We start from the raw sequence: 17,981 nt of genomic DNA on the forward strand, positions 1-17,981 counted from the left end.
ATTTCATTCGTTAATACGGTATTTAAAGTGTACATTCGCATTAAGTCTAAAGGTATCCTCAGGTTAGTCCATAGGAAATAATAATGGACAAGAATGTAATTTTTCCCCATACACCTATGTTGCTGAAAGAGATGGTATATGTGCCTGAACTCAAAGCCAATGTTGTACCTTAATTTCTTGAGTGATTCTTGTGAAAATGTACACCAAAGTTAAGAGTTAAGAATTAACATATCAACTTATAGCACAGGCTGTGAAGTTTCAGCATTGCTTTGTTTTGTAATATTTGATTTTTTGTTTACATTTTCACCAAGCTTGTTGTGTGCTGATTATATCTTTCTGTCTTTAACAAATGTGTATATGTGTGCAGCTGTAAACAGGGTCTCAAATTAATGTACACTAAGTTTAATTACCAGTTTTTCAATTGAAAGTAGCATTGTGGTTATTATTCCTACTTACAGTTATAGGAAATGAGGTTTGAGTCGCAGCCAGCTAGTTGTTTGTCTGGAGTTTGTAAAGTCTAAACACATCTCTGTGTATGTGTGCTTGTAGTTTTTTTTCTCTAGTTACTTTGGTTTTCTTATACAATGAAGTATACATTAACTTTATGATCCTGGTTATGCTCAGAACTGCCAGGTTAGGCACATCACTCTTAAGGAATTAGCAAGCTTGGATAATAGATAGATGGATAATTTTACAGCCATTGCTTTGATTTTCCTCTTGGTCTCGTCTGTGAAGCATATGGTAATAACTTGTCTTACAGAGTATTTAGGATTGAGAAGTATAGTTCTAACCTTTGCCACCTGGTTAAAAATACTGATATTAGGACAGATAAATAAACTGTTTAGGACACTTGAATGTACTTCACTGGAAATATGAATTAGGGCTTACTTAGGTGATCCAATGTAGAACAAATGATTCCTTCTTGCTCATGTTCTTGTTCAAAGTTCAATTCAGTTTAGTTCATTTCAATTCTTTATTGTCCTGTGTACAAGTACTATGTACAATGAAATGCTTACTTACATGTGCCTCTGCAGACAAGGAACAGACAGCAGAGACAAAATAAATACAGAATAAGTACAAAATACAAAGAGTGGGCGAAAATGCACGTGCAAGGTAACAGTAGTAGTAGCAATGGAGGTGACAAGATTACTGATTGTTCATGAGTCTAATGGCAGTTGGGTAAAAACTGTTCCTGAATTTGGAGGTGCGTGTTTGGATGGACTTCAGACGCTTCCCAGATGGGAGGAGGTGAAACGTGGCAGCGCAGAATGGCTGGCGTCCTGCCTGATACTGTTTACCGTCTTGAGACAGTGTGTGGTGTGGATGTCGTGGATTACAGGAAGCTGAGTGCCTGTGATCTGCTGAGCTGTTCATCAGGTCATCAGTGAGGGTCACCCCAAGGAACCTGAAGCTGCTAACCTGTTCCACAGCCTCCCCTCCAATGTAAATGGACAATGCCCCCTCAACTGCTTGTGAAAATCCATGATCAACTCCTTAGTTTTGTTAACATTGAGGGTGAGGTTGTCCTGGTACCATTCTGCCAGGAATCTGACCTCCTCTCTGTAGGCCGTCTCATCGCCCTTGCTGATCAGAACAATTACAGTGGTGTTGTCAGCAAAAGTGAGAATGGTGTTAGAGCTGTACTCAGCCACACAGTCATAGGTGAAGAAAGAGTAAAGCAGGAGACTCCACACGCTGCCCTGCAGGTTTCCAGTGTGAACAACTATGTAGCTTCAGTGTACATCCATTTCTTAGAAGTAAAGCAAAAGACACATTGATTTTAAACATATTTTATTTGCATCAATGTCAGTTTAGAAAAACTAGAAAAACAATTTTTCTCCGCATACATTCCAACATACCGTGCACATTTTAGAGCACCACAGTCCAGGATCTGTGTTTTCACATTGCATGTAAAATATGTATGTAAGTACACATATTAAGCACAGGATATTAATAGTGGTGCAAAGGAACTGTTATTTCTAATAATTTTTTATTAAATATTTATGGCCGTAATCTATAGACTTTGTGTATTTGATGCTACCTTTCTCACAGTGGAATCCTTTACTGCTAAGTCTTCTATAGTGTCCCAAATCCAAATAGCATAATTTCTCTAGTAGAAGCTAACTTCTGTGTCCAATAGATGTGGACTATTTCATACTGTTTCTCTCACCTGACATGATGATTCTTTGCCTATAACTCAACAAAGTCCTATCATAGTTGTGTATGCAAGTCTGCCTAAACTGTACACAATCTTTCAAGGCAAAATGCGATTAAAGCTGATAAGGAGGTCATTGTGTTTTCCATTGCCTGGTCTTCAATGCTATATACTTGGAGAATATAAATAAGGAATTCTGTTCTGCTCTGCTCTTTTTCTATGTGACTAATGATATTTGAAGTCCCTTCCAGGCATGATGTTTTCTGTCATTTCTGTCTGTTAATACCTTGTTGTCCTCCTCCTGTCTGCTATAATGTCTACTTCTTCCATTCCTGTGGTGCAACTCTGGCTCTTCTGCACACCCAAGTCAAAAAAAGTAAGTTTACTTCACTTCCTTTCATGAACTTTACTGATGCAAAGTCAATACAGTCATTACCAAAAGTTTCAGATAAATCAATAAAATAAGTTATCGTGTTACTAAAAGGCTGTGTCTACAACTGGATGCAAAATATAACAGATATACAGTAAAGTAACTAACAGTTAAAATATTTTAAATGAATAATATATATCTTTAGCTCATAATGTTCATTAGTATTGACTTGATTGGTCAGTACTAGTTGCCTTGCAGTTGAATCAAAGGGAGAATGTAATAGGACCTGAACTTTGGATGGGTTACTGATAATATGACAACAGAAATTATGGTCATCCAGTTCCTGACTTTTGGTAGTGATTGTACTATTAGCTCATTTTATGCATGAGGTAATAAAGGTACACAACAAACGCAAGAAGTTAAGATTAAAGTTGTTTATTTTTTTTTTTTACCTTGACTCAAACTGAAACATATCCTTGCCAGTAATATACTGTACTGTAAATATTTAGAAAATTTAAAAAGCCTTCATCTGAATGATGAAGCCTTTTGGGATTTTATGAAATATCTATAGTTATATCTATGATGTTTGTTCATTTACATTATGACATAAGTGTTTCATAAAGATATGACCAATTAGAAATGATCATGTTTTATGTTAATTTTAGATACAGTAATAAAAGAAATGACTACACAGTGAGGGTCCAATTTCTACCCTAAGTTCTTTCTTTCCTTCAGTGAAAAAAATTCAGTATTAGAGGCAGGTATCTAACAAAATGTTAAAAGACGGACCACCTGAGAATTTGCCACCACTAGGAGCAGAAAGTAAACTAAACTCAGTAAACACAAGATGTATTACAAAGCACATGCCAATGGAAATCCTGTAGCTTTTAGTATTTGTTATTTATACCTTAGAACTGGTTTTGGGTGTTTTCCTAATCCTTGATTACTTTTCATAATTATCATTTGTGATTGGTCAGGTCTTTAAGAAATACTTACGTGTGTTTTTTATTTTGTTATTATTCTGCATTTTGCACCTTCTGCTTCAATATATTTGCCTTTGTGCTCACATATTTAGCTGTTTAGGTAATTATGATTTCTATTACATTTCTATGCATAGTTTAAGTGACAAGAGAGTGAAAAGAAAAATGGTTTATTTATAATTGCTCAGTGATAAGGCAAGAATATTTTTTATCTTGAAAAAGAAAACTTCTACTTATATGTCAAATATGCATGATGTAATTTTCTCAACGTTTAATGTGTAAAACTTGATGCTACATGCATATCAGTTCTTACTTATGGCAATCTAACAGTTATATGTTTATATCACTGATCCAGAAATATCATTTATATCGCTTCAATTTTTTTAATTATATAGATATAACTTATAATGATTACCTACAAATTACCATAAATAACTAAACTGTAAAAAACACATACATGGAAGATGCTCAGATCTTTATTTCTGAAATACAAGTCGAATACACTGTCTTTCAAGTTAAGATAGAAGACTTTTAACTCTGTAGCTTAGCCATGGTGTTCTTATCTATGGCAGTTATTGTAGTGCCCTATTACTTGAACCATGAACTCTACAAAGTGAGCTGATTTTGAGTAGAGAGGACTGTGACCTGTAGAGGTACTAAAGAGCTGACAGCATCGTCTCTGTAATCAACAGTATACTAAATCTCCACAAAAATATAGCTGAAAAGTTTTTGAACACAATTGACAGTTATATTTGAGGACAGAGTGCATGCAGTTCTGATGGTGTGCTTACAGGTCCATGGCAAATTGCAGTGAGCATAAATATGCCATTTTTTTTCTCATTTAGAGTACTTTTGCTGTTTGGAGATATTAGATTTCGGTTAGCAATTTACAGCTGCATTTGTGAAATTTACCTCAGCAGTATATTTGGTGCAGTTATTAATGCTAAGCAGGCATTCCATTTTTTTTTTACCCAAAAACGTTCAAGATTTGAGGTTGAGTTGTATTTATAAATTTTCCCTGTGCTAATGAGTGTACCCTGTGGTTCACTGCTGTTGCTAGAGCCAGCTTAAGAGTACATTGCATTCCCTAGTCAGACTCAGTTGCAAGTGACCAAAATGAGACATGCAAAATACAGTTTCTCTTTTAAATTTGTGCTGTCTGATCAGTAACAGAAGGTGAAGGAGAACAACGCCCTTATGATCGCATATACTGTAGAGTGGGTTTTGTGTTGTATCATATCCTGTTAAGATATGTTAAGGCCTATTTTAGAATGAGCGGATTCACATAATCGAATAAAGTTAATAAAGTTAAAATCATAGTATTATCAGGTACAGTGCACATATACATTTTCACAAGGTTAACTTAACATTAGTTCCTGATATTTTCACATAATTCTGTGACATGTTCAATGGTCTGAAACACAATAAATCATGTTCCAGGCAGATTTTAAGTGGTACCCTCATGGTTTCTTTTTTAGGTACATCTTTGAACATAAGGGTACCGAGCGCATCCTGATTATTAATAACTGTACGCTGGCAGATGATGCAGCTTATCAGGTCACAGCAGGGGATGACAAGTGTACCACTGAATTGTTTGTAAAAGGTAATGTGTCCTTTGAACCTTTTATTGTTAGTTATAAAGAAACACATCATAATGGCTAGGATTTTAATGTGCAGCTGTCATAAGTCTGTAATCGGTATATGAAATAACCAAATGGCACAGTGATTAATGCTAATGAACCAGAACCTCAGCAATCTAACTTTGTAGCCTAGCCAGTTTACTTCCTACTGATCGTTTACTCCATTACCTTATGCAAATATGGGATTTCCCTCTTTTCTTTGATTCCTCCAGCAGGACAAATTACTTAATGCAAGGTTGTTTGGTATCTCTAAACTGGCCATGTGTAAGTCGGTGTTCTCTTTAATGGATTGGTGTCTCAGCCAGAGTTTACTTTGGCAGCTTTCAAAAATATAAAAGCAGTCATAATGCCATATTAAGTTGAATTGCTTTATCCTTTTCTATTGGAACACTGACAAAAGCTTGTAAGGGAAAGCGTGATGACAAGAGTGGGCAACAACAAATGTTTTCAATGATGCTTAAAGTAAACTACCCTTGGAAATAACGTATCCATTATGCATACAGCATACATAAAAATATTATTTCAATTACAATATTTTTAATGAAGACAAAAGAAACAAAAGCAGAGTTGGGTTACCAACTCCGTAATATCTAATATGAACTGATGGGGGAAAGAAGTAAACATGAACGAGGACATTTTTTGTGCTCTTCAGGGATTTTCATTCTTCATGAAAGACTAGGTCCAGAGTGACAAGGACTTACTGAATCAGGTGGTTCATGTGATGGGGGAGAAGAGGAAGGGGCTGAGTGAGTTATGTCTTGGGACCTCAGATCATTTTCCTCTATTCTAAAGTAAATGGAAATAGTGGCAGTGTCACATCCAAATCCTTCCATGCAATATTAGTCAACCCCAGTCCTGTGAGACCCTCTAAGCTTGTGTCCTGACAATATTTATGCCTCACATAAATTGTGATTTTAAAATTGAAAAGATTTTTTTTTACAGGAAAGAAACTATTTTTTACAAAAGTAATAAAAGTGAAAAATGAAAGGTGGTAAAACAAACATACTGTATAGCACAAGGAGAAGCCTTATACACAAGTGGAGAGAAAACACAAAACCATGTACGTACTCTGTAGTCATTATACACATTCCCTCTCAAAAAAAACTAAAAGTGGTACCTGTCCATGTGTCGGTAACTGTTTCAGGCAGCAATTAAGCTAAACTATCTTCATTTGGATGCCTCTACCTTTGGAGGGAAAATATTCACAAGCTCTTCAAGTTATTGTCATAACTTGGGCTGATCAGTGAATTCCACCAAAGCATTTTTCACAACGAATATTCTGTGTTGACTGGTGTCCTTGTTTGATGAATATTTTCCTGGAAATTCACAGAGTGGACAGCTTAGACAAAAATGTTTCAAAGAGCTGAATAATGCTTTGTGTGGTCAGCATAACATCACATATCTATAGCAACCATGTTTGTTTATTCAATGAGGGCAAATTCATCTTTATTTTGAGTTTGATTTTTTAAAATTTTTATTTGATATACAGTACTTCTTTATCTCTGAGGGGAAATTTTGAGGATCAGAGCACAGGGTCAGCAATTAATTGTCTGTTCCTTTTCTAATTAATTTTCATTGACATGGCTGCAGACACTAATTTCATCATCAAAAGCAGTGATAGGGTCACTTTACATAAGCTGCACTTTTACCATTCTGTAATCAGCTGCAACTGCTGTATGTGTTTATAATGTACACAAATATGTTTCCTGCAATTTATGATTTTTTTCATTTCTGTTATGAATTCAGAATTACCAGTAACAATAACTAAGGAACTTGAAGATGTAAAAACAACAGTTAATGAAAGAATAGAGCTTGAATGTGAAGTGTCTGAGGAGGACGCTAACGTTAAGTGGTAAGTATTGATTTTATGAGTAATAACGATTTTTAATTATAGAATTTGACATTTTTCAGAGTATTTTTTACTTCATTTTTTCATTAATTAATTCATTTTTTTTTCCTTTTGTGCAGCCATATCATCAAGGACAAAAAGACTCAGTCCATGCTGTATTAATATATGTTCAGTATGTTACCATGTAAATCCATTCCTGCTGTTGGCCACACTTCTATCTTTGCTTTTGCCTAAAGATTATTTTGAGCCCTCTAGCTTTAATATTTAATTTTACTTCTTAACTTTGTGTAACAGATGGATTCTGTATCGTATCACTTGTTTCTCATGTCTTTTCCTAATTACTGTTTTGAAAAATTAGATTTTTTAAAATTATGGTCTTTTCCTTGTCATTTTTAGAACTAGTTTTAAATCTTTCTACCCGCATCTTACTTACTGTTTTTTTTAATACTGCCCTGTTTGGTTATTGACCTTTGCCTGTCCAATATTTGCATCCTTCCAGTGTTTTTGTCATGCTGTCAACATACAGCTCTGAATAACACCAGTAGTAACTTACAATGGGTACATTTAAGGGGATTATTCACCATCTCATGACATTGACATCTATTCTAGTGAATTGTAGAATCTGAACTTGTAACCTAGTGTAACGGTGCAGGTTGGCGTCTTGCACACTGTTCATTAATGGAAGCCTCTTGAACCCAACACTGTCTTGGGCTGATTAGTGAATGTAGCTGAGATGAGCTTGGCAGATGAGGACAAACCACATTTTGAGCAAGGGGATGGTGTAAATGTGATCAGAGCTTTTATTAAAATCCAAGTCCAAAAGAAGTGTTCAAAAAGCTCAGAAAATAGTTCAATCCCATAAAAACAAAAGACGAAGTGGAGGTTAAAATAATCTCAATCAATATTCATTAAAAATGAAGTTAAAATCAACTGGCAGAAAACTGTTCTTACTAAAATCCTAGTGCCGCCTTCTTCACTGGCAAATCTTCTGCTTGTCCCCTTGCAGCAAAGGAGTCGCCCTACTGACACACGCAGCTGACCTTCTGCAGGTCCAGGTCCCTGCTGTCCCATGGCTACGGCATGGCTCTGTGACGATGTGGGTTCTGGCTCCACACTCCCTTTGATGTTTGGGAACCCTTGAACCCAACACCGTCGATAATGTTACCGAGTGAGCTAGTCAATGGAGGCAAATAATTCCAGCAAGGGGAAGGTAAAAAGTGCAAAACAGTTCTTTTATTAAAAACAGTCAAAAACAGTGTTCCATAAATAGTGCAGTTCTTCACAGTTCATTAAATAAATAATCCATAAAAAGAACACGTGGAGGTTAAAAATCAACAAATAGAAAAACAAACACATCCTTAAAAACGAGAGGTTAAAATCTTCTTTTAGGAAGCAGTCTTAAAAACCAACAAGTCCGGTGCTCTTCTGTTAGCGTCTCACCTGCTAATCCCGTTTGGGCCAAGCAGCAGGCAAGACGCTCTCTGCAGCTGCCCTCCTACAACACACGCATGAGACTGGAGACCTCCCGATCCCTGGCTCCGGTATGGCACTCATCCCAGTCCCGGAGAACTTGGTTTCCCACAACGGCCAGGTCGCTCACGTTGGGGATTCCCACCACCAAGTCTCCCGACTTCCGCTGCCTTTCCATGGCCTTCATGCGGCCAGTCGCTTTCCTCTAGGCACTCCCGCTACCTGCTCACTCAGCGGGAGCAACCTCAACTCAAACGTCTAGGTGTTGGCCTAACACCCAGCTTCCATACAGCTGCCCACGAGCGCTCGATCGCGCGCTCACCACACTCACGCACCGCCTGCTTCCTCGCTCCCTGTAACCTCCGTCCTCTTTCCGCATCTCCTTTTTCTCTCCGATCGTTTCTTTTTCACCTCTTAAAACCGACTCGCGCTTCTTTTTAAAATGACGAGGGCCACAGCAGCTGCAACATTAGCCACGGGACAATCATGAATGTGGGCAGTTCCTCACCTGTGCACTAGGTGAGAAACGCCCACACCCTACGGATCGTCCCGTGGCCCACTATGGCTAACGTCCCTCGCTAAGCCGCGAGCACATCGATTATTTATTAAAAATGAATGGCCTTTTCTCAACGAGCTGTGGACCCATAACACCACAGGCTCCCACTAGACTTGACCCCAATGGCCATGGTGCTCATGTTGGAGCTCTCCTCCCAAGTCTCCTCGACCCCCAACTGCTTTCCTGGTCTTACACAGCAAGTTGCTCCTTTTAGTGCACATTGCTGTGGCTCCCCATGTTGCTCAGCCAAAGTGATCACTTCTTCGCCCTCCCCCGGGTGTCAATCAATCAATCAATCAATCAATCAACATTTATTTATATAGCACATATTCATACAAAAAAATGTAGCTCAAAGTGCTTTACAAAATGAATAGAAAAATAGAAGACACAATAAAAGATAAACATAAGTCAACATTAATTAACATAGAATAAGAGTAAGGTCCGATGGCCAGGGTGGACAGAAACAAAAAAAACTCCAAAGGCTGGAGAAAAAAATAAAATCTGTAGGGGTTCCAGACCAAGAGACCGCCCAGTCCCCACTGGGCAATCTACCTAACATAAGTCAAACAGTCCTCTTTGTATTTAGGGTTTTCATGGAAGAACCTGATGATGATGGTCACGTAGACTTCTGGCTTTCAGTCCATCAATGTTGGTGCATCATGATGCTTTGAGTAGGTGGAGGTGGCGCAGGCCGCCACCACAAAGAAACCGGAAAAAGAAACAGAAGAGAGAGTAGGGGTCAGTATGGATTTTGGAGCCACTGTGAATAGTTATTATGAAGAACTGAACATACAGAGTATCAGGATTAAGTTAAATTAAGTTAAAGTGAAGTTATGAGAAGGCCATGTTAAAGTAATGTGTTTTCAGCAGTGTTTTAAAGTGCTCTACTGTATCAGCCTGGCGAAATCCTATTGGCAGGCTATTCCAGATTTTAGGTGCATAACAGCAGAAGGCCGTCTCACCACTTCTTTTAAGTTTAGCTTTTGGAATTATAAGGAGACACTCATTTGAAGATCTAAGGTTACGATTTGGAATATAAGGTGTCAGGCATTCCGATATATAAGATGGAGCGAGATTATTTAAGGCTTTATAAACCATAAGCAGTATTTTAAAGTCAATCCTGAATGACACAGGCAACCAGTGTAGTGACATCAAAACTGGAGAGATGTGCTCGGATTTTCTTTTCCCAGTTAGGATTCTAGCAGCTGCATTCTGCACTCGTTGCAAATAATTTATGTCTTTTTTGGGTAGTCCCGAGAGGAGTGCGTTACAGTAATCTAGTCGACTGAAAACAAAAAGCATGAATTAATTTCTCCGCATCTTTCAATGATATAAGAGGTCTAACTTTAGCTATGTTTCTTAAGTGAAAAAATGCTGTCCTAGTGGTCTGATGAATATGCGATTTAAAATTCAGATTACAGTCAACGGTTACCCCTAAATTTTTTACTTCCGTCTTAACTTTTAATCCTAGTGCATCAAGTTTATTTCTGATAACCTCACTGAATCCATTATTGCCAATTACTAAAATTTCAGTTTTCTCTTTATTTAGTTTGAGAAAATTACTATTTATCCATTCAGAAATACCAGTAAGACATTGTGTTAGTGTATCGAAATGTCGGAGTCATCAGGTGCTATAGATAAGTACAGCTGTGTGTCATCAGCATAGCTGTGGTAGCTCACATTGTAACCTGAGATAATCTGACCTAACGGAAGCATGTAGATTGAGAATAACAGCGGACCCAGGATAGAGCCTTGTGGAACACCATATAGAATATCATGTGTCTTTGAAATTTGATTACCACAACTCACAAAGAATTTTCTACCTGCCAGGTAGGATTCAAACCAATTTAAGACACTGCCAGAGAGGCCCACCCATTGACTAAGGCGATTTCTAAGAATATTATGATCAATGGTGTCAAATGCAGCACTCAGATCTAAGAGGATGAGAACAGATAAATAGCCTCTGTCTGCATTTACCCGCAAGTCATTTACTACTTTAACAAGTGCAGTTTTTGTACTGTGATTTGTTCTGAAGCCTGGCTGAAATGTATCAAGAATAGCATGTTTATTGAGGTGGTCATTTAACTGCATAATGACTGCCTTCTCTAGAATTTTACTTAAGAAGGGCAGGTTAGAGATGGGTCTAAAGTTTTCAAAGGCAGAGGGGTCAAGATTAATTTTTCTTGAGCAGGGGTTTAACTACAGCAGTCTTAAGACAGTCTGGAAAGACCCCCGTATCTAATGACGAATTAACTATGTCCAAAATATTGTCAATTAGCACGCCTGATATTTCTTTGAGAAACCTGGTTGGTATTGGATCAAGGACGCAGGTGGAGGGTCTCATGCCGCTCAAGGGGCTCTCCTTCTCGGCTGCCTGCCTTATCTCCCTCGTGCCTGCTCCCTTCTGCTTGCTAGCACCGGCTCCTTCCACCTCCTGCCCTCTCTCTTTCTCCCTTTAACCTCCGTATTTCTTTTTCTCGATCCACCCCCTCTCACTCACGCTTCCCTTTTAAAATGAGGACATGGCACAACTGGGCAATCAGCAGGTCCTAGCGTCAATTTGGGTTGCGGACCATCCTACACCTGTGCACTAAGTGCAGGGCCATTGCGTCCTGTATCACATACAGGAACTGCTGGCCACACTACAACGCCCCATCACCCCAATTAAACACACATAAAGATGCGAATGCAGCATTTATTTATTAAAAACTCTCACTTTACCACACCTCTTTTACCTACAAGATAACAATGTGCATGCCAATTCAAACTTTACACAAAGCCTTAATTTAAATCTGTCTGTAAATTTACCTTTGTAGCAAATTAATGTGCAAAGTATCTGCATGAGCAAAGGTTAATTTTAGAGCTGATTAAAGAGTCTCATGTACATGTAGATATATACTGTATACACACTTTGTCAATTACAGCCTCCTATTTTAGCACTATAGTGACCATTCCATGGCAAAGGATGAAAATAACCTTAGCTTTTAGCTCAGACTTGCACATTCAAGTACTGTATATCCTGTATTGATTATATCATTTTATCTATCCTCCACAATTTTGTAAATGTTTTTCTGTTTAGGTTTAAACTTCAGTTCCAGAATTTTCTACCTGCTTGATTTGGAAACATGACAACTGTTGCGTGGATTTTTTTTTACAGATAATCATTCAACAAATGAAGCTAGGTTTTGATCTCATTCGATATTTTTGCTCCTTTCACAAAAGACATTCAGTATAGAGTAAAAGTAAGACATAACAGTAACATCAAGTATAAATTACAGCATTAACAGTGCTATGTCAGAGCTTTGGTAAACTGTTTCTTTTCATGTGAATAAATGTGAATTCACATACATGTTTTATGATAAAGCATATTCTTGTTCATCTTTTGTTATTGCAGATATGTTTATTTCCTTGAACCTGTGTTCAATAAGGAGTACCATATATAAAAAATGAAGTAAAAATAAAATTGTTTCAATTAATGTTTTTAAAATACATTCAGAAACTTCATTTTACAAGACGCCAAACTATGAGGTTTCCTATTTTATCTCTAAATTATAGTCAGATTGGCCATTTCTCACTTAAATGTGTCATGGTGTTTTGTTTTTTGTTTTTTTTTTGGATTGTTTAACAGGTTTAAAAATGGAGTGGAAATTCCCAGGGAAATTCGCTCTAAGTTCAGATTTAAGACTGAAGGTTTAAAACACATGCTAATTATTGATGATGCAATGAGGGAAGACTCTGGTGTGTACACAGTGATGACTACAGGAGGAGAGACAAAAGCTCATGTAAAAGTGGACCGTATGTGTTATTTATTTATTTACACCTTGATTTAATGTTTGTTAACAATAAAAAATGTTATTATCTGTAACAGGAACATGTAAACACCAAAACTTCAATAAAATACAGTAGGAAATGCACGTTGACTGTCCACTGCTGTATTGATGCAGATTTAGTACATGTCTTTCGTGACATTTTTTGAAATTGTCACCAATGCATTTCCCTTGAGACATGTACAGTGCTGCATGCATCAGTTTCACTATCCTTGTCAATGTCTGATGATCAATTCACACTTTCTCCTGCAAATGAGGCATTGCTCCAGCTCTTCTGATTCTATACTCAGTTTTACCAGCTAGGTTGCCTGGTACCATGAGCAGTCCTCAATGGAGCAAGCTTCCTAAGGCAACTTTTGAAACACCTGGTTTTGTTCTTTAGTAGCAACAAATAGTAAAAGTATCATGATTCTCTTTTCTTCCACATACTAGCCTTGATTAGAGGTAACAGTTAGCCAGTTCTTCTTAGCTTCACCTTTTATCAGACATTTGGATAAACTTTACTTCCTGAGGACCTGTTCACAGTAACAGGGTATATTGCCAGTTAGTGATCTACCGTCTTTCTAAACTAGTAATCCATCTTTTAGAAATATTTGAATTGTCACTGTGGATTTCACTCTTTTTCTCTCTGGTCTATACTGGTGCTGTTTGTAGGGTGATAGGCTCTCAATAACTCACAATTTGTTATGGCTCCTTTTAGTTTTAGTATTATATATAATCATTATAAATTATTATAAAATATGAATAGTGACCATTATACCATTCTGTCAGGTCAGGTTGATGAGCATGCACTGGTACAGTGCATTGCTGCACCCACCACACGATGAAACAGCTCGCGATCCTGGTGGGCCTAACCCCATTGGCTTTCCAGTGGTTTCGACTCTTCCAGGTATGAGACTTGCAAAGGCTTTCCCCATCCCCTTTCTAATGCAAGTAGCCTTCCTATGGGCAGCTGCAGCAGAGCTACACATGTGGAGAGCAGAAAGGAGTCCTGTTTGCCATTTCGGTGGCTAGAGTGCCAATCCTGCCACCATCCCCCAGGTTTTCCCTGCAGGTTGAGGGACGACTTGCAGGGCCGGATACAGTTTAATGTCATACCCAGGATGTATGTATTTGTATAACTAATACTGTAAATTGCATAAACTATTATTTAACATTAGTATACAATAAGTAAATTTATTCCTGTATTCAAAAATGCTTTATGGTTCAGTTTTGAGTCAGTAAAATTATTGCTTTTGCAAAAAAACTAATCAATGTATTTAAAATATATATTTTCTTTCTTAAAAAATTACCTCTTGCTGTTTATTTATTTTTTTGTACTTTGCAGTAAAACCCTTAAAAATACTACAAGACTTAACTGACCAAACAGTAAGACTAGGGAAATCAGTAAATCTTCATTGTGAAATAAATCCTGGTAATGTACCTGGAAGGTGGTACAAGAATGGACAGCTGATCCAAGGAGGAGACCGTATCAAGATCATTCACAGAGGAAGGTATGTAGTAGCACCATGGACACAAACACAAATGTATTAACTTGGTGTATTTACATAGATTTTTCAATCATGAAGAAGTCTCTAAAAATAAAGATATAAGTTTATTTTGCTGTTACAAGAACTGTAAAATAATTGATATTGGGCAAACAAAGTGTGCTTTAGTGGTAGACAGATGTGGCTCAAATAAGCTGCTGTATATTCTGATGCGGCACAGAAGATAGTATGTGAGACCTTCAAAATGTATCACATCATTACAATGGAGAATACACAACGATTGAATATAAAAGAACCACAAAGGTATTTGTATGTTAGAGTTTGCTTCACCACATCAAACCATTCATCAAACATCGAAGCATGCACATTGATCCTGTAGGATCTGCAAAGTGGCTTTCTGTCACATGGTGAAAGTAAACATAGATTCTGACGTCACGTTTCAACTTGAACACACTGTCTTCAAAAAACTGTAGAAAACCAGGGGTGCTCTTAGGAGGACAGTTAAAAAACTGAATCAATGTATGAAGACAAGGGAAAAGAATAATTGAAAGGCAAAATACTATTGAAAGTAGATTGACAAAAGTACCAGTTCAGGGCATAAGGAGAGACAAAAGTTAAAAAGCACTGAAAACGTTTATTAGCCAAAACTGTCAACAAAAATAAAAATAAACACAAGTAAAGGTTTTTTTTTCCCCAATACCAAAGCATATCATTGCATGATCTTGCATATTCTTATAATCTGGCTATGGTTTAGAATGGGGTCTCTAAGGGGAGTCTTTTAAAATGCTTTAAATACTTTTATTTGCAGTGGGTAGTGATCACAGGATTGTGGCTGTGTTTTGGCATATCCTTCTCATTTCCTGTTTCTCTTCATCTTCACCTCCTGGATTCTCTTCTTTACTGTGCCAAGGCTAACAGCTCTCTTTCCTCTTCCATGGTCTTAGATTAGATGTTAGATGCACAAGTATCCTTGATTGCTTGTAGCAAAACAACCAAAGTTTTGTTGGTTGAAGATGCCCCTCATTTCACAATACACACTACTTTGTAGCAGATTCTGCATTGGCTAATACAAGGACATGTTGAATATTAATTCTTCTACATTACAGCTTAGGAAAATAGTGCACCATATTAATCATCCTTTGTTCATTATATATCTAGTTAAAATCTTAAATCTGAAAGTCTATTATTTTGATTATGGATGCAATTGCTTTTATGAATTATTTCATAGATAAACTGTTTGCCAGTACATTTTATTCATTCCACCATCATTGTTCCTCCAGATTTGTTTGCATTTTTATATGTCAATCCCTTGCATCCCTTCTTACTAATACATTTCTTCAGTCATGTCTCTGATCATAAGTGTGTTGACACAGTTTTATTTTGCTGTCTTTACATGCCACTCATTGAAATGTTAACTTGTTCTTCTCCCATTATAAAGAATTATTTGATACTCTTTCTTCTAAACCTGAGAAATTCATTACAATCAGTTTTAGTTCTTTTGATGATCCTATACTAGGTACATGTTGCTGTTTTTATTTGTGACTTCACAATTATCTGTTCTACCAACCTGGCCCATTTTTATGAATTAAAAAATAAGTCAAATAACAACCCACCTTTTGGAGGTTAATATTCTTTTTTTTCAATTCCTCATTTTCTTCTGAAAACACTGTTGTGTTTTATATTAATTCTTTTTGAAACATCCTGCTCCTCACCAGGTTCTCTGCAAACAATGCTGCCATGTTAGATTCCCCAGTTACTCTGTCTGGGTTAAGTAGATTCTGGATTATATGATCTCTGGAAAATCATCAAGGTCCAAATTTTCTTGGAAGCAGTTAATGCAGCTGTTGAACTCAGATGTCTCCCCCACCAGACTGAATCCTTAAGTTAATATGGCCATGATCACGCAACTGTTCAAACAAAAAAAGTTAACTATCAGACTTCTCAAGCTATCGGTTTATCAGCTTGCAATTCACAAATTAATTCATTTTGATCAGATAAGTTTCATTCATTCTGATCATGCTCATTCTGAGCCGTTAACATCCATGTCTCCTACATATTATGGATGTAACCCCGCACTCACTTGGTCCCATCTTGCAGCCCTTTTGTCTCTTGATTTGGAGACAACTACTGATTACATGACTTCATTTTTTTCAGGCTTTTTGTTCAATTTGTTTGGGAGTTATATTAAAGTGATCAATATGCTGTACTCCGTCCACCCTTGTTGCAATGTTTCTGATCAATGTGACTATCCTATCTCACTTTCACATTCAAAAGGGTGCCAAGAAGTCATCTACCCCACTTTTAATCCCCTACTTGAGCATGTTGCCATTGCCCTTCATAATCTTGATCTCTCCTACTGCTGCTTATGGCTCTTCTCATAAGATTTCTCAATGTTTGCATTATAGCTTGTGTTATGCTGACAATGCCTCTTCCAATTTCCCCCACATTTTTATTTTTTCACTTATTTTGAAAACATAACTATTACTTATTGACTATTAAATCAACTTTTGTAAATATGTTCTTTTTCCTTTAGATTCCCTTAGTCTGCTTTTCTTGTATTTATTTTACTGGCCACTATATTGGAGCTTTGACATCTCCACCCTTGTTTTGCATGACATTGTCAATCTACCACTGTATTTTTAATAATGTTAAGTAATCTCCTTCCTCATTGTCCTGTTTCCAATTGTACTTTTCCAGATTGGTTTTCACTTTAAACTTTTAGATTTAGTATACAATGGCCCCAACCTCCACCCAAAAAAACATTTTGTGTCTTTTCTCAGCTTCTCATTAGAATGGCAAAAGACACTTCATTAATCAGTCTATTCTGATTTGTCATAGGTTAGATGGATGCACTTCATTGCCCAGCTTAGAAGTATATCATTGGGCATTTACTCTTTTCTTAATTTGGAGTGATTTGGACCTCTGTAAATCTTCCATGCTGGTTTACTGTTGAATTCAATACTGGATGTTCTCTCCTAGATCACTTTCTTTTCTTCCATTTACTACTTTGAAATTAAGTCACATTCTCCAATTTTCACAACCTCTTGGAACAAGAAGTAAATTAAAAAAAAAAAAAAAACATCTTCATAAATGTTCAGGTTGGCATTTCTTTTCTACACTGAGAATGTTAAGGTATTTTGACATTTAGTAATGTTTATGACAACTCCAGGTTCCAGGCTTTTGGGCTCCCTTTCTTCCTTCTTTTTCTCTTTTGCTATATTGTTCATTTTGCCTCAGGATGTTAATAAATTTTTGTTTTTACTGTCCCCATATTTTTAGCCAGTGGTAGTATTGTGTGTCTCTTCCTTTTCTAAAAACCCAAAATATCAGGATATTCAGTTTATCTAGAAATTTCTGTCGTCCATTCCATCTTGTAATACTCTTTTCTTGCCTCACATATTCCTTCTCTTAGACATCTGTCCTCACTTTTGCTCAACACAAGCTTAGCTCTCTGGGTACAAATGTTGCTAAATTAAGGGTAGGTTTATGCTGAAGATCTCCTGATTTTCTATCCTTTGATTTCTGGAAAAACTCTTTGTTTCATTTAGTTTTACTTAAAGTTTCTTCTGCATAGATGAACTGATCATCTAGCTTCAGTAGCTGTCTGCTGTGCAACTGCTTCAAAGCTGGTTGACTGAGGGCCAGTT

At 37.0% G+C, this 17,981-nt stretch overlaps 1 protein-coding gene across 12 annotated transcripts in view; it reads left to right on the forward strand.

Moving 5' to 3' along the window:
- mybpc1 (myosin binding protein C1) overlaps positions 1–17,981 on the forward strand; it is a 137,208-nt gene that overhangs the window by 78,022 nt on the left and 41,205 nt on the right. For 8 of the 12 annotated variants that reach the window (XM_039761691.1, XM_039761692.1, XM_039761697.1 and 5 more), the window contains 5 exons: positions 2,523–2,531; positions 4,984–5,108; positions 6,892–6,997; positions 12,649–12,815; positions 14,175–14,340. In XM_039761691.1, the coding sequence (XP_039617625.1) occupies positions 2,523–2,531; positions 4,984–5,108; positions 6,892–6,997; positions 12,649–12,815; positions 14,175–14,340 (573 nt within the window). The remainder of the gene's footprint in view (positions 1–2,522; positions 2,532–4,983; positions 5,109–6,891; positions 6,998–12,648; positions 12,816–14,174; positions 14,341–17,981) is intronic. The other 4 variants (XM_039761693.1, XM_039761694.1, XM_039761699.1 and 1 more) reach the window with 1 other exon arrangement.

Source organism: Polypterus senegalus, chromosome 8 (assembly GCF_016835505.1).
Source record: "Polypterus senegalus isolate Bchr_013 chromosome 8, ASM1683550v1, whole genome shotgun sequence".
NCBI lineage: Eukaryota > Metazoa > Chordata > Cladistia > Polypteriformes > Polypteridae > Polypterus > Polypterus senegalus.